General features: G+C 36.7%; 1 protein-coding gene across 4 annotated transcripts in view; it reads right to left on the bottom strand.

Moving 5' to 3' along the window:
- PIGF (phosphatidylinositol glycan anchor biosynthesis class F) overlaps positions 1-22,203 on the bottom strand; it is a 35,778-nt gene that overhangs the window by 4,785 nt on the left and 8,790 nt on the right. For 3 of the 4 annotated variants that reach the window (XM_047744554.1, XM_047744553.1, XM_047744555.1), the window contains exon 5: positions 10,818-10,926. The exons of the other annotated variant lie outside the window; for it this stretch is intronic. In XM_047744554.1, the coding sequence (XP_047600510.1) occupies positions 10,818-10,926 (109 nt within the window). The remainder of the gene's footprint in view (positions 1-10,817; positions 10,927-22,203) is intronic. 4 annotated transcript variants of the gene reach the window in all.

The following is a 22,203-nucleotide window of genomic DNA, read 5'->3' on the forward strand; positions in this document are numbered from 1 at the left end:
GTGCCTGGGTGGCTCAGTTGGTTAAAGCCTCTGCCTTCAGCTCGGGTCATGATCCCAGGGTCCTGGGATCAAGCCCGGCATCGGGATCTCTGCTCTGCTCTGCTCTACTTCCTCCTCTCTCTCTCTGCCTCTCTGCCTATTTGTGATCTCTGTCAAATAAATAAATAAAATCTTTAAAAAAAATCTAAAAAAAAAACCCCACCTCACAGGATTGCTGTAATGATTAAATGAGGTAATACGCTATTATTATGCAGCTCTTAGAACCATACCTATAACAGTATCTGGCACATAGTAAATAAACTATTAATAGTACATAGTACTGAGCTATTAATAATAATCTTTTAGTCCATATTCCTAATAGACACAAAAAAGTTGTCATTATAATCTAGAATACCATCATCCCCCAAATACACCATCTCTAAATCTGCTATTAAAAAGTTCCTCCCCAAATTTTAAATTGTAGTTTAAAAAGCTACATCTAGGGGTGCATGGGTGGCTCAGTCATTTAAGCGTCCAATTCTTGATTTTGGCTAAAGTCTTGATCTCAGGGTCATGAGATTGAGCCCGCCTGCTAAAGAATCTCTTGTCTCCCTCTCCCTCTGCCCCATCCCCTCCCCCAAAAAACTAAAAATAAAAACTACATCTGACAGAATTCATGTTTTCTTCTTGTCAAATACTATCCATAGATTTTATATGTATATATTATACCATTTTAGGGGCTCAAAGACCCCATCTATAGACTCCTGGTTAAGAATCCCTGTATTCTTCATCATTCAACCCTAAGAAGTATTTTGATTAACTGTTCTAGTTGATCAAAGTAATACAATGACCCTCTATATTTTGGTTCAGAATTTTAAGGATCAATTTCAGTAATGTATTCAGTAATTTGTTTGTTACGTGACTTGAGAGTAAAAGGCTTAAATCTATTTTAATTATAGTCTGCACAGTATTTGGTTCCTTTAATATGTATTAAATGCAGGTAGGTCTTTAATCTTGTACTGTCACTGAAATGATACCCACAAGGTTCCTGACAAGACCGTGGAGCAGCTGGTTAGTATGTCACTGAGTACGGCAACTTACGAGCTATCTCAGGATTCTTAAAATGATGATCAGGTATTTCAAATTAGATGACGATTTCTTCTGATGCTACTTTCAGAAATTCAATGAAAGTTTTAAAACAAATGTATAAAAACATTGGGCTCCTTTTAAAAACACCTCCTATTTCACTTAACTTAACTTTGCTTTTCTGGGAAGGAGCACAATCAGTGGACTGAGAAGGAGCTGAGCTGAGGAGCCAGGTCAGTCACTTACTTGGCTGTGTGGCCTCGACCAGATCACTGACCCATCTGAGCCTGTTTGCCAATGTGCACAACAGGGGTAATACTCCCTCTTGTACTTAAAATATGGGGCTATTTGTTATTAAAGCTGTAAAGTACCATGCATCAGTTATTATTCTGTATATGTTTTACTGTGAAAAGACTAAACTTACGTGATCACTGGTATATTTCTTAAGTAACTGACACTAATAGGTGACAATTAGAAGTGGCAGTTTAGAACAAATAAAATAATTCATGAGCAATGTTATGTTGTAGGAATACATTCTGTAGGAACTATTCCCTTGTCCTGGTAACCCTCTTTAATACATGCCATCCTTCACATGGAATGTCTGGGGAGTATAAAGCTAATTAGAAAACTCTCAAGAGCCACACAACACACTGCATTATGTTAATCATATGTAGCCTCACCTCAGGAATGGAAGGGCAATTCCTGCTCCTTGCTGTCATTTTTCATAAATTTAAAGAAGTGTAAGTACAAAACCAACCACTTGGTTAAACCAACCACTTGTAGACATTTGTGTGATTTTTAATAGTCTATCAATGACTCTATTCATTCAAACTCCACTGATTCAAAACTATTGAGTCCCTACTATAAACCAAGCAGTTAAATTTAAACTAAGATTATTTGATTTTGGATATTAAAATGATAAATTCTTAAAAAATAAGTGCTATAATTTTTGTAAAGGTATATGATGTCACAGACACCACAGGGAAACTGATGTAGTTGCAGACCAGAAAACCTGGAAACGGTGTAAGTTGTGAGAACAACTCACAGTCATTAGGATTACTGGCTCTTTCAGATAAAAGGGAGCGAGTTCTAAACTTCTCACAAGCTACTTTTTAATGTTTATTGTGCTTACCACAAATGTGTGTTGCAGGACAGATCAAATTCATCTTTCAAAGCCTGCTGACACTTATACTGGCTTTAAATGATGATTTATATTTTACTCTGTATTTGGTTGGTAAGCAAGGTGTTTTGCTAGATTTTCTTAAAGCAAATGCTATTGTTTAGTGTGGGAGTACATTATAGATGAATTTACTCATCTGGACACATTTCTCTGGTGGTAAATCCGCACCATTCCAGGTGCACTCTACACTCTCCCATGACCTAGAGCACAGATTTAGGACGAGCTATTTGCAGAGAGTTGTGTGGTCTTCAATCTGGAAGTTTTTGCGAAAGTGACGATACATGGTCAAGATGGATACATGGTCAAGACCATACAAATATCATAGCCCGGCTAGCACCGTTCTTCCGCTGCTGGCAGAGCATTATCAGCATGGTTACCATACAACGAACACACCTTTTAAATAGAAAACCATTTTCTGGGGCGTCTGGGTGGCTCAGTGGGTTAAAGCCTCTGCCTTCGGCTCAGGTCATGATCCCAGGGTCCTAGGATAGAGCCCCGCATCAGGCTCTCTGCTCAGCAGGGAGCCTGCTTCCCTCTCTCTCTCTCTGCCTGCCTCTCTGCCTACTTGTGATCTCTGTCAAATAAATAAATATGAAAAAAAAATACAAAACCATTTTCTGTCAAGTATTATAGGGTTTTTTCCATGTTTGATACATAAATCATATTCATATAAAATTCATATAAATTAATACTTATTTTGATCTGTCTATATACAGTGTTATATTGATAAAATACATATATTGATAAAAGAAACACCAATTAGCCTAAAGACATGCCACTCTTCAATAATTAAATCCATGATCTTAGTTTTATCCCTCGTTCTAGCAATATTTCCAGTAATCCTTATGCTCTCTAGCTTCAATTTATGGAAGAATTATCTATAGCATCTGTGACTTTGGAAAATGAATATACATTTTTCACAAATAGTAAATTTGTAACCTGATAAAACTAGAGAAAACAAAGATTTTAACATATAACAATGCCTTAATTATCTGTTATGGGAATAAGTACAAATATTTTTAAACAATTTTAAATTGCTTTAAAAAGGTTTTAAAATCAATTTTGCTTTTTAACTTTATAGAAAATAAGTACACTCAAAAGAGATGTGATTATCTGGTTCAATAACATTTTAGAGACAGCAGCACTCAAGCCCAGAGTTTAAAGGCAGTTGTGGGTTTTCTAGGCACAAAAGCTTTTGCATAGTAACTTCAAATTCTCGCCTACAAACGTATTAAATTTTATGGTCTAAAATACATACACCACAGTGGTCATGGCATTTATATGAAATTCTTATGTGTAGGAAGAAATGCAATACAGTAACTACTCAAGCTTTTCCAAAGAGATCTAAACCATGAGAGAGAGAACAAACGAAAGAGAAAAGGAAAGGGAAAAGGGAAAGAGGAAAGAGGAAAGAAAAGGAAAGGAAGAAAGGGAAGGAAGGAAGGATGGAAGGAAGAAAAAGGAAAAGGGACAGGAAGAACAGTTATGTTTCAGAGTTCAAACAAGGAAAAGAATCAGGTTTGGATCCTAAGGCTTCCTTTTATCAGCCCAGTAATGCTGAGCAAAATGTGTATGCCTCTCCCCACACTTCGACATTCTTATGTGTTAAAAAGTGAATGAACAATGAATCTTGGAACACTGGAAAAAAAATAAAGCTAAAAAAAAAAAAACAAACCCCACCTTGCACTACACTTGTTTTGATTAAGTTACCTGTGGACAGTGCCAGGCCCCGTGCCTAGTAATAGATCTACACATTTTATATTTTCTTTTTATTGCCATCTGAGGTAGATATTGGACAGAATTGAAAATTATGTCAAATCCAAGTACCGTACATACCAAAGAACAAAAAGATTAATTAAACAATCCACTCTACCAACTGAGGGACTTGGGTAGAATGAATAAATGACACAAGGAGGCAATCAATGCACTCTCTTAACACTTTGAGAACCCAAATAATGGAATCTGCATTTTTTTTGGAATGCTAAAAAGTCATTAAATGACTCCTTTTATAGGTCCCAAATGCCTATAGCATTGATTAAGCGGTCACTGTGTGTCAAGTTCTGAACTAAGTGCTTTAGAAGGATTATATTATTTAATCCTCACTAGTAAGCGGTAGAGCCAGGATTTGAACCTAGTAATCTGATGCCAGAGCTCTTAATCATCATGTTATCTGTCTACCAAGTAATAGAACAAGTGGGTTTAAAAAAACTTCATGGCAAATTTCCTTTGCTCAGAATAACCAACATTTCTTAAACTTCCATTAATTTTTTTTATCAACATAAAATACTGGCCTAATTTTTTTTTTTTTTTTTTTTTTTTTTAAGAGAGAGAGAGAGGAGGAAGCAGGCTCCCCGCGGAGCAGAGAGCCCGATGTGGGGCTCGATCCCAGGACCCTGGGATCATGACCTGAGCCGAAGGCAGAGGCTTAACCCACTGAGCCACCCAGGCGCCCCTAATTTTTTTTTAAGATTTATTTATTTGACAGACAGAGATCACAAGTAGGCAGAGAGGCAGGCAGAGGGAGAGGGGGAAGCAGGCTCCCCACTGAGCAGAGAGCCCGATGCGGGGCTTGATCCCAGAACCTTGAGATCATGACCTGAGCCAAAGGCAGAGGCTTAACCCACTGAGCCACCCAGGCGCCCCAAATACTGGCCTATTTCTGATAAAGGAAATAAGACATTTTTCTAGATGAAAAGCGCATAACCATTCTATAAAATTTAGAGCATATTAAGTCTGAATCTAAATTATTACCAAATAATTAAATTCCAGTCCTGTGTAATATCAAAATACCTGTTATACTTACATTGAATACATGCTTTGTACACAGTAAGAACTTAAATACTTACTAATTAGCTATTTAGTTACAGCAAATAATTATAATGTACACAGGTTTTCCATAGTCAGATGTTTATTTTGTCAGTAACTAAAAAAAAATCAGCATTTTCTGGGAGTGAAGAATGCTATCTGGGTTATGGGTATTTTTAATGTTTATTTTCTCGCTGATATTTAAGGCAAGTAATTATGGCACGTAAGAGAGTATGTCTTGCAAATATATTTTTAAAAGACAACAAAAATTACCAATAAGGTTACTGGTAGCCACCCTACCATACTCTCTTTAATCAGATCCTCCTGCTGCCTCCTACAAAGGGAAGGCTTCCTCTAACTATAGAGATGCCTACTATCTTTTGTCACTTGTCATTACTTAAAATTATTTAAAACTCCTTTATTAAATGAAACAACTTTTTTTCTCTGGGATTACCTATTTTCAATGGGCCTTCTAATCATTTGGTGATGAAATGATATTTAAAAAATACCTAAGCCTGAAACTGCTAGATACAGAACTCAGATCATTTTAAGTTTATGTTTGGCCTCTGGAACTTTATACAGAGTCAGATTTGAGTTCAAAGTAGAGGGAACTGAACTAATACATGTAGAAGTTTTTGTGGGGTTGTTTGTGGTGTGTTTTTAAAGAAGAAATCCTTAACTGGATACTCTTGTTTCTTCTACTAGAATATAAATAAAACCATATCACAATCCAGAGGAGCTTGCTTTATCACAAACATCATATCTGTACTGGGCTACAAGGAACAGAGAAGTAAAATAAAATCTCTTCTTTAAACATGTTATATTTTAGATAATATTAAGTATAGAGTAGTCTCTTCTCATGAAATTTTGCTCAAGAAAAATCTCCATTTTGAAGTAACACCATATTTCTTTCTCAGGTTTATTGTTACTCTGGCAGAGTCTATCAGTATCATGAGCCACACCGAGTACTGACTTTAGGTAGTTACTTAGGAAGAACAGAACAAAACAAAACACCTTGCTTGTTGAAATTAAAAAGTGAAGGAAAACAAAGAAGTCTCATCATTTCCCTAGTTTATCAGCAGGTAACTACTGAGAGAGGGAGGGGCAGGTGATTATTATATGAATAAAGAGGATTACATTAGTTCTATCATGCCACCAACATCATGTATCATAATTTTTAAAAGGTTATAGTGAATACATAGGTCATTAACTAAGAACACTCTGAAAACAACCTGACAGTAAAGACAAAGAACAAGTAATAGTCCAGTCAAATCAAACATTCTTAAGACCAATACTTGTTACAAAAATAAGCTAGCTGGGGCGCCTGGGTGGCTCAGTGGGCTAAGGCCTCTGCCTTCGGCTCAGGTCATGATCCCAGGGTCCAGGGATCGAGCCCCACATCGGGCTCTCTGCTCAGCAGGGAGCCTGCTTCCTCCTCTCTTTCTGCCTGCTTCTCTGCCTGCTTGTGATCTCTGTCTGTCAAATAAATAAATAAAATCTTTGAAAAAACAAAAACAAAAATAAGCTAACTAGAAAGTCTTTTTTTAAAAAAGTAATTCAAATGGGAACTTCACATTAATTTTAAAAAGTGAACCCGTCAATTTGGATCCAGCTTACCTCTTACTGTGAACAAGCACAGAGGTAGAAAAGTCTGAGTCAGTAGCTAAAAGCCTCAACAATCCAAAACAGATAAATGGATTGTAAATCATTAACACATGTATTTTCTATGCAAACCTAAACCCAGATTTGGGCACATCTACTCCCCATAATTCAGTTTCTACTTCTACATAGTCTTATAAGCTTATGATTCAGCCACTGTATTGTATATATTGTAAAATATCAAGCATTTACACTCTAAAATATTCCATCTATATGCAAACTGACATGTTAATCATACATTACCTTACCAACTCACTAAAGTTGCAGCCCATGGTGCTTTATGTACCAATACTTTGTATTTAGACTTAACTGCATATATCTGGAAGTAATGAATCCAATGCAGGTTAAAAGACAATTTTCTATATGTACTATCTAATGATTCTGATTATCCTGCTCCGATTTAGAAATCACTGACACTACTGAATGAAATTAAGTTCCATAAGATGGTAACTTGAGTACAAACAGATCTGCATCTCCCAGTATAAAAGATACCTTTATCAGCACAAACACCTTGAGAAGGGTATTAGCGATACCCCAAACCTCCAGGGATTTCTATAATATACAATAAAGGACTATTACAGGGAAGGGCAAACCCACCAGACTTATCGAACGTAAAAGAACAACCTGTCTGTCTAGGAGACATGACATCTAATAGAACAAAGAATGGACTTAAAAGTAGGCATTTAGTGCAAGACACATAATCCAAATCCCTTAAAAGCCTTTGGAAAGTGAGATACATATCAAAGATTTAACCCAGCTATCATCTAGGAATTATACTTGAGAAAACTGGACAAATATGCAAAGATTATGTTTAAATATGATAATCACCATAATTAATAGTAATTCAATAAATGTGAAACTATAAATAATCTAAATATTCATTAATAAACTGATATATGATTTTACTTAAATAATGGAATATTACTTGTATGTAAATTTTCACTGACAAGGAGTGAGCTCCACAACATACAGCTGACGGAAAAAAAAAAAGATTAAAAATGACATATATACATCACTCATCATCAGGGAAATGCAAACCAAAACTACAAAGAAGTATTACCTCACACCTGTCACAATGGCTAAAATCAACAACACAAGAAATAACAGGGGTAGGTCAGGATGTGGAGAAAAAAGAACCCTTATGCAGTGTGAGTGGGAATGCAAACTGCCGCAGCCAATGGAAAACGGTATGGAGCTTTGCCCCAAAATTAAAAATAGCATTACCCTATGATCTGGGACTCACACTACTGGGTATTTACCCCAAAATACAAAAACCCTAATTCAAAGGGATACACGCACCCCTACGTTTATAGCAGCATTACTTACAATAGCCAAATTATGGAAGCAGTCCAAGTGTCCATCAACAGATGAACAGATAAAGAAGATGTGGTATATACAATGGAATGTTACTCAGCCATAAAAAAAAGAATGAAAGCTTGCCATCTGCAACAACATGGATAGAGCTAGAGAGTAGAACGCTAAGTGAAGTAAGTCAGAGAAAGAAAAATACCATATGATTTCACTCATATGTGGAATTTAAGAAACAAAACAAAGGAGAAAAAAAAGAGAAAGATGAACCAAGCAACAGACTCTTAATTATAGAGAACTGATGGTTACACAGGGGAAGAAGTTGGGGGGGATAGGGGAAATGGGGATGGGGATTAAAGAGTACACGAAAATGCATCTCCAGCAATTCTACTTTAAGAATTTATCTTAAGGAAATGACAGTACTATTTTCCAAAGACTTATAAATAAGAATGGTAACTGTAATTTAAAATAGCTAACATTTCTTACAAATGATCTCATTTAATCCTCACAACTGCTATTACCTCCATTTTACAGTTAACTTGTTCAAATCACATAGTATATGAAAGAGCTGGGAGCTGAATAACACGTACAACACATCTTAGTAGAAGAAAGATCACACCTTATAAATTATGCCAAAGGACTCCTGCCTTTATTCAAGGCAAGCAGTGAGGAAGTCACTGGAAGCTGTTGAGCGGGAGAAACAACAGGATCAGGTGTGTATTTTGCTATGTAAAGAGTGGTTGCAGGGAAGACACAAATGAGATGAGAGACACTTGTACACATTAGAGAATTAAATGTAAATGGAGAGAAGACAGATCCAAGAGATGCGAAAAAACCAAAACAAAACAACACTAAACTAAAATCAAAAGGACCAGTGACCAGTTCAACCTGAACTGTTAAGGAGAAGGCAGTATTAAGGATGACTCGTAGGTTTCTGACCCAAGCGAATGTGTAAATGAGAGTGCTCTTTACATTACAGGGGGAGAGAGAAAAAGCCAAATATTAAGCATGTTAAGTTTAAGGTGATTATGGAGCCTCAAGAGGAACACCCTGCTGCATTTTTAAGTGTGTGGGGGGAGGGGGGGGACGGGGAGGAAAAAAAGCTTTGGGCTTCAGTAGCCATATTTTAATTGCGACCATGGCCAGCAGAGGAGATCGAGCAGGGAGAGTGAGAACAAAGACGTCGGAAATCAAGGGAATACTGCTGTTTTAAGAAGAGATGGTCCAAAAGAAGCTCACAGGGAGACTGAGAAGGAGAAACCAGACAAGGAGAAGGACACAGCTGTTGCAGAAAGTCAAGAAAAGAGTTTCAAGCAGGGAAAGCGTTTCCAGTGAGTTAGTGCTCAGAGAAGTCCCGACAGTAAAGTCTTAAAAGTCTTTCTTTGATTTAGCAATGAAGTGACTGTGGACAGGGTGGTTTAAAATGACGTCTATATTATAGTTACACATACGGAGAAAGAACTGCACAAATTATCACCAAAATGCAAATGAAATGAGGGTTGCCTCTGGGTGGTTAGACACTTGATCATTTTTACTTTCTTCTTTATAATTACTGATGTTGCTTAAATTTTCTAAATAAATACATACTGTCTTTGTTATAGGAAAACCATGTTCTTTGTGTTGAAAAAAGAAAGTATATTTAGCTTTTTTAATTTTTAAAAAAATTTTTAATTTTTTAAATTTCTTTTCAGTGTACCAGAATTCATTATTTATGCACCACACCCAGTGCTCCATGCAGTACGTGCCCTCCATAATACCCACCACCAGGCTCACCCACCTTCCCACCCCCCGCCCCTTCAAAACCCTCAGATTGTTTTTCAGAGTCCATAGTCTCTCATGGTTCATCTCCCCCTCCAATTTCCCTCAACTCCCTTCTCCTCTCCATCTCTCCATGTCCTCCGTGTTATGCTCCACAAATAAGTGAAACCATATGAAAACTGACTCTCTCTGCTTGACTTGTTTCACTCGTATATTTAGTTTTTAATACTACAATTCCACTTGGGAGATTATCTTGAGAAAATAATTGAAAAATGCATGAAAATATAGATTCAAAGGTATCTATCCCAGCACTATCTAGAATAGTGAAATACTGGCAATAACCTAAATAATCAGTAGTGAATCTGTTAAATAAATTCAGGGTTAACTGTGTAATGGCATACTATAGAAGTCACTAAAAATGAAGACAAAGATATATTCATTACTAGTTCAGTGATCTTGGAAATAATACATATCCTCTAGGAATCAGTTTCCTCATCTGTAAAATGGGAATAAAAAGAACACTTACCTCATAGTGCTTTATCTAGCTTATTAGCTATATCCTACTGTGATTGGAAATAAAAAACCTGATGTTCATGAGCTTCCTTCAACATCACGTACCCCTATTTCAAAACCGACTTTGCTCTATGCTTTTAAAAAATACTTCAAAATCAACATTCAACTTGGCCATAAATCAAATTAAGAAGATATGCATTTAAGACCACAAAGGCAATGAGTACCAAAGTTGAAAACAGGAAATTCCTATAACTTCTATTCTGTTTTTTAAAGACTCCTATAAATATCACGAGCTAATGCTTATTTATTCACCCACGCATGTAGAAAACAGTGCCTGGAAGACAGAACAGGGCTGATCCGGATGCTTATGGGCCCTGGGGCCAGTACGAAGTCACCTAGATTATGGTGACAGAGGGAACTGGATCGCTACTTAACCCAACAACACAATTTATACAGACATACTGGTTAGCTTCATCAGTTTTACCATCACTGTCCGTTTATTTTGTTGCTTTAAGCAGCTGAAACCAACCTGCCATGGTCTCTCCCAATCGAGTGGAATAGGAAAGGCTCCAAGCCATGTTCCTATAAAGCTAGAAATTGTAGTGATCTGAAGACTGTTCTCCCAAATGGATGTAACTCTGTAAAACACAAATATGTAAATCACTGGTGGTATCTCTCTTAGCTGCTAGAGAATCAAAAAGTAGTGCCAATAACACTACACATACAGGTTCTGTTCATTTAACAACCAGCTCGAATTGACAACTACTTAACCCTGAACTATTAACAACCAATTAGGAAGATGATATAAATGTTTTTCAGTTGGAAAGGTAGTATGTACACATGGTGAGAGTCAAACAATCGGAAAGAGCATTTGCAATGAAAGCTAAGTCTTCCTCCCACCCTTATCAACTCTGGTTCCTCTTCCCAGTAGCAGCTGTGATTACCAACAGAGTACATATCCTTCCAGACATAATAATTTATGCATGCACAAATATGTTTGGAATGATATATGCATAGATGTATACATCCTTTATCAAAACTCAAATGCATCATGTTATAAACCCAGTTTTGCTATTTTGTTTTGCCTTGTTAACAGCTATACTAGTACTCCATTACATGGAGCGACCATCACTTATTCAACTAGTCCTTCCTATGGCACATTTCATTTAAACAGATCAACTCTATTTGGTGGGGGAGGGGTAGAGAAAGAACAAAAGATTTCAAAAGATCCAGCAATTTCACCTACCATTCTTATTTATTAAGTGTGTATCTTAGAATATAAAGGTGAAAAGACACAATTGTGCCATTCTCTGCCCCTCAGAGTGTGACCACTCAGCCGTGTGAAGCATGAGTCTGGTTACAGAAAAGTAAAACCCCACCACATCGTAGTACATCGGGTTCCAAATATTCAGTTGTTTAAAATGCAAGGTTGACTTATTATCAAGTTTATGAGAAGCAGTTTTTTCCAGCAAGTGTGGGAATTACTGAAGACATCTGTTTGTTAGAGGATTTCTTTCATTAGAAACAGGCCAGACACATAAAATATACATTGAATTAAAGTAGCCCCAAATGACACATCAGATCATAAGCCAATCCCTCCATCAACTGTCTCTCTCATTACTGCCCCTCCCCCACCCTCCAAAAGATAAGAACTTCAGCTCTTGAAATTGATTTTCTGGAAGAAGATTGGAGCCAACTGCCATAGGTCCAAATTCATATGACATTCTAGGTAATTGTTATTGTTCTTTTTTATTTTATATAACACCTAAAAATGCAAGTCAATTTCTTTAGCCAGCATTCAACAAGAGAGCCGTTTCAATCTCGGAGGAGAAAAAAAAAAACTGATGAATTTAACGTAAAGAGGTAACTGTACTGTTTGGGCAATTTAAAGGATTTCCGAGGTTATTTTTGACCATCTGTGGCCGTCAAATGTTGGCTAGTTTTCACTTAACACACAACTCCTGTATGTCGCAATACATAATGTGTCTAGAGACATAAAGTCTGGGAGAGGTTGAGAGCCAGGTTTACTTTCTGCTGGGAGGGGTTTACTTCTTCCATTTTGTGGAAGAGGAAGTTGCGCCAGAACTGGAAGAACCAGTGGCATGTGGGCATGATGAACTGGAGAAAGCCTCACACTGCAGGTAGAAAGAAGGAAAGTAAGATTGGTTGAGGCTGAGTGAAGACGACGAAACAAGGCTGGAAAAGTAGGTCAGAGTTAGGATTTTTAAAAATAACATCTTCGCTGAATACAGTGAAAATCTGCCCCGGATAACCTTTCCCCAGTTCACACGTTTAAAGTGCACAACCCAATGTTTTTCAGTGCATTTACAGCTGCGAAACCATCATCCCAAACGACACCATTTTACCCGTTACCAATCACTCCCCATCTTCCCTTCCCTCCAGCCCTAGGCTACCATTAATCTACTATCTGTCTCCATGGATTTGCCTATTCTGAACATTTCATATACATGGAATCATACATCGTCTTTTGTGACTGGCTTCTTTCACTTAGCATAATGTTTTCAAGATCTATCCACTTTGCAGCATACTTCCTTTTTTATTTCCGAATAATAATTTATTATATGGATACAATCACATTTATTTTTCCCATGCATCACTTCCTGGGACATTAGAGTTGTTTTGACTTTTTGGCCACTATGCATAATGCTACTATAAATAGTCACACACAAGTTTTGTGTGGACATATGTTCTGATTTTTCTTGGGGATACAGTAAGAAAAGGAATTGCTGGGTCGTATGACAATTATGTCTAACCTTTTAAAGGAACTGCCAGGCTGTTTTCCAAAGCAGCTGAGCCATCTTATATTGCCACTCGCAATGTGTAAGGATTCCAATTTCGCCCCATCCTTGCTAATTCTTGTTATTTCTGATCCCAGCCACCTTAGTGGGTGTGAAGCAGTATCTTATTGGGGTAGATTTAGGGTTAGGATTTTGGAAAAACCTGAAAAGTCACACTAAAAAAGCCACTGAAGGTTTTAAATCAAGGGAGATATGATCAGAGCTATGCTTCAACAAGGGTCCGGTACATGGTTTATCTAACATCTAAGCTCCAAGTTCCTTGAGCTAAGGGGCAAGATCCATGCCAGCACATTTTTCATTTTTATAGCACACTGAGGCCATCGTTTACAAAAATGTGCAAACACATAAGAAGCTATCCTCTATTTTGTTTGATGCATCCAAAGAGGTTTATGATCTTACACATAATATTTTAAAAAATGGACCTAAGACCTAGTTTTAAAAATAGAAAAACTCTGTAACATATCTTTGTAAAATTAAAATTTAATATTCATCAAAATCATAATACATATCAACACCTTCAAGGTCCCAGATCACAATCAGAGGATGACACCTACTACCAATCCCTCCCTACATCCCTCTCTACTCCTTCCTGATTTCTGCTCCCAAGGCAGACACTGTAAACTCTTCACTGTTTCTTCTATGTACCTCAAAATGTAAAGATCATACATTAGGTATAGACTTTTCAAGATAGTTACTCCCTGCTTTCTACCCTGGAAGGAGAGGACATAGTACCCTTTCCCCACAAGCCTGTCATCAACACATACTCATCTCTCCCTGAATCACCATCCCCTCCTGCATGGTAACATTTCCTCTCAGCTGAATCAACAGCAAAGTATCTACATCAGTACGGTCATGAAAACGTTCATGACAGCTGAACCACACAGTAAACCAGTCACATTTCTTTTTTTATAGTAATTTTTTCATGTTCTTTGGATGTTAAGAACTGCCTCGTTTTATCATCCATTTGTTTATGTACCTGTCACTAAACCATCCTCAAATATTCCAAAGAAACTAAACATCACCTCTAAATACTTGTTTGTGCTCTGTTTTCCTTCTGTCTTTCTTTTTGGAGGCACCTTACCTGCTCCCAGCTGGACTGGCCGCTCTCTAGACCTTAGGCATAGCTGCTGTCCTGTAAGTTCCCTACACCATTATCCTATGAATTCCCTTTGCCTCTCTCAATGCTTTTTGGTGTCCTCCTTCCTAAACTCCCAAGACTTCCTTATACTCTCATTTTTCTTTCCTTTTTTTAAAGTACCTCCTTCAGTAGATTCCTGAGAAAGGGTAAAATAGATTTTAAAAATTGTTTAAAGTCTAAAAAGGACTTGACCGTAACTGTTGGAAATCATTTTGCCTCAGAATTTTGAAGGGATTGGTCCATTATTTTCTGTTTCCCACATGAAAAGTTCAGACATTCTGGCTCCCACTCCTCTCTAGGTAAGATGTTCCTCCCTTCACTGTCCTCTCTGGTAGCCTTTGGAATTTTCTCTTAACTCTTGGTTATCTAAAATTTCACAACCCTATGTCTTGGAATGGGTGTCTTTTCTCAGCCAGGACACTGGAAACCCATGGGCCTTCTTAATCAATAATGTCAAGTCTTTTGGTTCTTGGCATTTTCTTTTAAAGACTTGCTTTTTCTGCCCAGATCCCTTAAGATTGTCTTTTTCTTACTCTTTTGCTGAGAATACTAGCATTTGGAATTAACCCTCTGGTTTTTTTTTTTTACCTTTTAATCCATTTTCCATATTTTTACCTTTTCTGTTTGATTAAAGGAACTTTTTAACTTTTTGTCTCTATTTCTGTTGAGTTTTTTTCTCTCCTATTTTTTAATTTCCAAGAGCCTTCTTATTCCCTGAATATTCCTTTTGACTGTCTCCTGTTCATGTCTTACGGATATAAAACAACAGACATTTTTTAGAATTATCTTCTGGTTTTTATATCACCTTTGTTTCTACTGAGTTTCTTTTTTGTTTTCATTTCTGCATTTCACGTTAGAGGTGTGTCTGAAACGCCTAGTGATTGTTCATTTCTCATTCTACTTAAAAGTAAAATATTTTATATGAAATGTTCAGAACAGGCAAATCTAGAGAGACAGCAAGTATTTCAGTGGCTGCCTGGGAAGGGGGTGAGGGGGTGTGCCAGGGTGGGTAGGAGGGGGACTACTCATGGGCGGAGTTTCTTTTTGGCATGGTAAGATGTTCTAAAATTAGGTTGTGGTGATGGTTACAAAGCTGTGTCTATACTAAAAACCACTGAATTGTATACTTGAAATGGTGGGTTTTATGGTATGAAGTTGTATCTCAATAAAGGTTATGTTTAAAAAAAAAAAAAAAAGCAGCACACTAAACAGATGACTAGATGTTCACTGTGCATGAGCAGCACGAGTCTCCTGGTGGGATTCACTGTACCAGGGAGTGAATAGGAACCCTGCCTTTCAGAGAACCCTCAAATGTCAGTAACTGTAGGTTTTTCTTTTGTGCCGTTTTTTTCCCTGAAAGTGCTTCTATACCCTGCCTAGCCTGGCTGTCAGTATTCTGGGCCAAAGGAGTGAAAAGGACTAGGCATGTGAGGATTCATCATTCAATACGTAGAATTTCATTTAATCCCCATTCCCTGAAGAGACTGTACCAAACAGCTGTAGGATCTGGGGCCAGCCAGAGTAGGTGGGGGTAGAGTTGTATTTACTCCATCTTCCCTTCCTCTGCTGTCTAACTTCTATTGCTTATATTACTTTTATAGTGCTCCTATTTTGTTCACTGTAACCCTAATTTGCAACTCCTTTTTTTTAATGTAGTGAGTCCCCTTAATGTGCAAACTGCACGATTCCTTCATTTGGGGAAGCTGACTTCCATCGAATTTTGAATTACTTCCTGTTTTGTTATTTTAGGAACAGTAGCTAGTCTTAAATTCATCTCCTTTGTTCTCTGCATTTATCATTTCTTTTCTAACTGCTTTATTCTTCCCTCTTTCATTCTGATTGGCTCAAACCTTTCTTCCAAGCTAGAACTTGATTTCTTAATTTGTCTGTTTCTAATTTATGACCTATGGTGGTGTGGTTTGGATTCTCATTTTATTTCATTAATTCTGCAATCTCCTTCTCCAACTCATTTTTTTTCATCATCTTATCTTTGAGCTTTTATTGAATTTATGCTCTTAATGACACTTTTCTATGATAAACCGTGTAGAGTTTGTTTTTTTCCCCTGGGTACTATTTTCTTCCAGACTGGATTCTTTGGTCTTCCACGTGCCTTTTTCTTCTTATTATTCTACAATGTGTTTTTAGGGTTGCCATGCCATTTCTTTTCATCTTGCTCACACTTTGCATGGGCACACTGCCCACACTACATATTTGCTCAGATACAATGAGTGAATTATCTTTAAAACTGTCTTCCCAACTTAAATAGCACCAATTTTTCCTGTCTTGAAGCTGCATTTGAGGATTGGATGTTATTTGCTGTTCAGTTTTCTGCAACCTGAGGCAGAAGAAAAGAATGGAGGCAGGGAGGCAACATAAGGGAAATGCTATCTCTGCAATTTAATCAGTAATATTCTGTTGAAATTTAATAAATTGCTCGACAGATCAAACTTCCAAAAATTTCTAACCAGAGCTTATGCATCCCATTAGAAATCAGATGAAGCTACAGTGGTAGCAGTCTGGCCCCTTGGCAGAGCCCACCAGGCAGCAGCCCTCATAAATTGTTAAAAAGGAAACAGCCCTGACTGGGAATTAGGGAAAGAGCACTCTATTGGTAGGTTAAGTTCATATTCTTCGAATCAAAACTTTAGCTGGGCAGTCTCTGTCAACTTCTTTTGATCTAGGAATTCCACACCAGGAATCTAGTCTACTGAAACTTATTGTACAAGTATATAAAATTATATGGTACAGAGATGTCAGAATAACATTATTTAAAATCCTGAAAACTTGAAAATAATCTTCAGTAGGAACTTAAATAAGCCATGGTACAGGGGATGCTTGCCCAACATTCATCTCACCCCTGATGATCAGACTAACTAAATCATGGTGATTCCATGCTCTCTCCCAGTGATTAGCTTAGGGAGGCTCAAAGGCCAGGAGTTGCTGCCATCTCACTAACAGCCTGAGGCTAAGAACAAGGAGACTCTGTGAGAAGCAGTTACACTTTTGACTGTCTGTGTCTAGAACCATACAATCTCTGTCAGATAATCAGTTTCCCGATTGTTGAAACCAATGTAAATGGCAGTATTCTTACTTAAGGATGAAGATATACTGAGGACATTACTTAAGAAGAGGTAGATTATATACACATACAGCTAACAATGTTCTTAATAAGTTAAAAAAGAAGTTATAAAGCAGTGATAGTATAAACTGCAAATATGTGATACACATGAACAAGCTTAGACTAAAATCTGTCACAATGGCTGCTTCTCTGATAGGATTATAGGATCTTCAGCCTTCTATATTTTTCTATTATTTGCGTTTTTACACTATATTTCTTTTGTAATAAACAAGATAAAAAATAAATTCTTTTCTATTAACTAATTTATAGCAGCAGTGACACTGGTTTATTCCCCTTCTGTAAGGTTCCATGACAAAGTCATCTAAATTCTATGTTCTGGGGTTAATTTTTTTAGTTAAGGAATGTATACATAGTCAAGAGGGCTGAGACTAGAATAAATGGCTCACCACCCTGTGGACAAACTTGAAAACTGAAACAATATTACAGATCAATCTTCATAACAATGAGCTCCAAGTAACTGTCCATATTATTTGCCTCCACTGAAATTCATCCTATCAAACATTAATTGAAATAGTCCATGCTGAATGCTTACTATGTTCTAGACATTGTATCAGGTGCCTGGGGTAGCTAACAGTGAGCACTGTGGCTTAGATAGGCTGTCATCAAAATAATGCTTCTTCAAATGGAACTGATCTTTTAACTATTCAGCTCTTCATCTGAAAAGGAGATCCTACATAACTCCTCCTGGTGGCTAGAGATATTTTACAGAACTTGACTCCCCTACTGAATGAATATTAAAACCAGTGCCTCTTTGCCACTAAATTTTCATACCCTTATCATGGCTAAATTATCTTTTTTTAATAATGTATAAATTTATGGTCATTTTAAATGTCCTCGGTAGTTTTTTCAATATTAAATAGATTCCCATGAAAGATGACCAAAAATGCCTGCTGTCTTTATCTAAACAAACAGGTCTTACTATCTTGACCTTGGCAAGATAACCACAAATTCAGGAACCTATTCAGAAATTCAAGTTTTTCAGTTCACCAAAATGGTCAGATCCTAAGTTAAAACATGCCAAAAACAGCATAAAAGGACTGATAAATCAAAAAGCAAACTCCAATGAAAAATATAGGTTTAAGGTAGTCAGAGTATTACTTTCTTTTGTAAGAAAGTCTAGAAAAGTAAAAAAACCCACAATAATTATAACAACAAGGTAACAAACTGAATTATGCTAGTACACATTAAGTATGCTCAGTAATAAATACCAAATAGAAGTTGGCAGAAGCTAAGAGACCAAATTATTTTTCTACCTTCAGGTTTCTTTAAAATAGCATTCCTTTGTATTTTTTAAATCTAGAATAACTTCATTATTTACTTTAAGGAAAAGTCTTGTTAAAATAGTGTCATTTATGTCATTTAGTTAAGTATTAAATCTCAACAGCAACAGAACTCTTGGGACAGAATTCCTACACAGTTCTCAGGATCAAAGCTTTTATATTTCTCAGTCTTCACTGGGTTATCATCTATTCAATATTAATCATGCAAATAAATAAATAAACAATTTGGATATAGTACTTATTTTGCATAGAAAAGTATAAAACACTTATACTGATTTCATACTGAGCAAGATGTAAGCCCAATTCAAAACTGTCCTGTTCGTTCTGAACATTTTAGTCATATTTCAGTAATACCAAAACAAAACAAAAAAACGCTTCTGTATTTTATAGGCTAAGACACAGGATAAAGGATAAAAATATTTAAAACCCTAAAATCTTTAATCAAAGTATTTTATCAACTTTTAATGAATCAGAACTAGAGCATAAGGACTTCAAATCAGAACTTTAATTTCTGTTGTAAATAATTATTAGTAGAAACAAAATGTATTATTCATGTTAGTATAACCTCCAATTCTCTGAAACCAAAGCTGTGACTCAATATAAATAATGCTAACTGTGTACTGGGACAATTCTGAAATAATATACAAGTTGTGTGAGTATTTCATATTATCACTTCAGAACCACCAGATCTTTGCATTTTAAAAATATTTTTGCCTAACGGTGAACATTTAAGAAGACCAACACTAACATTAAACAAGTTAACCTATCAAATTAACTGTTCCCTTAACTCATTCAAAATTTATTTGACATGCTTTTTATGTGAAATTCTTAAAGTGTGATAAAAATGCTAGGGAAGAAACTGAACTATCGCCCGGGATGGTGGAGACATGAAGACTGAAGTTGCTTTCTCATGACAAAGCTCAAATTAATTTTACATTAAACCAACTGAAAAAATTTCCTCTTTCTCCATGGTTGTTCGTGCCCTGTACTCCTTGGCCTGCTACCTAAGCCAGGAAGAGGTACTAAGACAAACAGCAGCCAGGATTGGAAGAATGAAATATAAAAATGCTCCCTGACATTTGTTAATCCATTTGACAAACATTTCTTTTTTTTTTTTTTTTTAAGATTTTATTTATTTATTTGACAGAGAGAGATCACAAGTAGATGGAGAGGCAGGCAGAGAGAGAGAGAGGGAAGCAGGCTTCTCGCTGAGCAGAGAGCCCGATGCGGGACTCGATCCCAGGACCCTGAGATCATGACCTGAGCCGAAGGCAGCAGCTTAACCCACTGAGCCACCCAGGCGCCCTTGACAAACATTTCTTAAGCATTTGCTATTTGATTTCATTTATCTCACTCAGTTCTGATAACAACCCTGCGAAGTGTCTATTAGTATTCTTCTAACAGTATTACACATGAGGATCTCTGAAGTTAAATGAATAGCTTCTCTGAGATCACTTGGGCCACTACAAAGAGAGGGCAGGAGTTCATTCTGACCCTCAGTGTGGTCTTCTAGAAGCTTCTGTCCTATCAGATGATCTGCATTCAAGTCCCAGCTCTACTGCTTACTGGCTATTCCAGGGCTTGGGCAAATCCTAAACCTGTCAGCTTTCTAGTATCTTCACCTAGAACACTGTGAAAACAGAAGTATCTTACCAGACTGCTGTGAAATTTAAATGCTATAAGACACATGAACATGCCTAGGACGCTTGGGTGGCTCAGTTGGTTAAGCGGCTGCCTTCGGCTCAGGTCATGATCCCGGTTGTCCTGGGATCGAGTCCCACATTGGGATCCTTGCTCAGCAGGGAGTCTGCTTCTCCCTCTGCCTGCCACTCTGTCTGCCTGTGTTCACTCTCTGACAAATACATAAATAAAATCTTAAAAAAAAAAAAAGAAGACACATGAACATGCTTTAAAAGTTGTTATTTTTGCATATTATTATTTCGTGCCCCTCCCTATGTGATGTTAACTGTTTCATATTACAAATTGATTGTTTTTGGCTATAGACCTCCAGCAACTGAGCTATTACCTTGTTGCACGTTAGAAATTTTCAAAGGCTATTTTTGCAGTCTACTGAAGTTTAGGTGGCATAAAAGAAATCTAAAAACTTCTTGATACAGGCCTAACTTTCCACACCCCCCAAATAAGCTTAATATTGGCAAAACCTAACCTATTATAATTTTCATTTCGACTAGGTAGTGTATTACTATGGTTTAAATTTCAAAAGACACCAAAGGGTAGTTAGTTGGTGCAAAGTCTTCTGAGCTGGTCCCCTAGTTTCTCAGACCCCCTCCCCAGAGATAACCAGTATTTTTATTAGTTTCTCATGTATTCTTCCAAAGATACACAGGTATATCTATTCTCTCCTGCCCACTTTTTACGTAAATGGTAGCATCCTACATACTTTTCTTCACCATGCTTTTTTCCACTTAACAGCATATCAGTAAATAAAGAAATGGCTGGGTTGTTGTTTTTTAGCTACATTAAATTGAACATAATCCACCCCTTATTAAAGGATATTTAAGCTGTTTTCAAAGCTACAATGAGTAATCTTACACATTCAATATTTTGTAGGTATGAAAATATACCTAGTGCATAAGATCCTAGAAGTGGCACTGCTAGGTCGAAGATGGGTACTTTTTATTTTTACAGATATTACCAAACTGCCCTTCATAGAGCTTGAACAAATTTGTATTCCCATTGGCACTACCTCCCTAAACCTTTAACACTATGTATTATGAAACTCACAGATCTTTGTCAGTTTGCTTGCTAGCCGGAAAATGGTATTCCCCTTCCTGTAATTTTTAGTTTTACTTTGTTATAGATCCTTCTGAGAAGGGATAAAGTGCCAATAGGTACGAAAACAAGGTGACAACAAATTAACTCTGCAAATCTCAAAGTATCCAAAAGTTGAATTTTATAATAAATTTTTTAAAAAGCTCTTTTTAACCCAGCAGAAAATAACAGGCATGCTGCAAGATATACTTCAGGCTAAATGTAGAAATAGGGTTAAAGCAGAATTAGAAAATATATACTTATTAAATTTGTGGTAAGTTACTAAGAGAAGGGTAGTTTCTCTGTTTCTCTCGAGTTTTGAAGTTTGATTTTTTTTCCATTTTAAAATATTAGGCATTTATATATATTGCCAGTTCTGCTATAATGCTTATTTTGAACATGCAAATTTGTTCCAGTTTGACTGATATATTAGGGAACAATATGAGCAATTTCACCTGAAAAACACTAAGTGAACACATAAAAACTTCACCCAATGGTACTTAGCAGTGTATGAACACATAAAATGTGCACATCCCCCAAACATCTATCACATAATCAAAACAGTGGTGTACTGACATAAGGGTAGACATATAGGTCAATGGAAAAACAAAGAAAGATCATGTAATTATGATCAACTGATTTTTGACAAGGATGCCAAAATCCCTGAAAGGGGGAGAATAGCCTTTTCAACAAAAGGTGCTGGGATAACTGGTGAGCTCCATGCAAAAGAATGAAAGTAGATCCTTACCTCACACTGTATATGAAAA

The sequence above is a fragment of the Lutra lutra genome, chromosome 9, assembly GCF_902655055.1.
Source record: "Lutra lutra chromosome 9, mLutLut1.2, whole genome shotgun sequence".
NCBI lineage: Eukaryota > Metazoa > Chordata > Mammalia > Carnivora > Mustelidae > Lutra > Lutra lutra.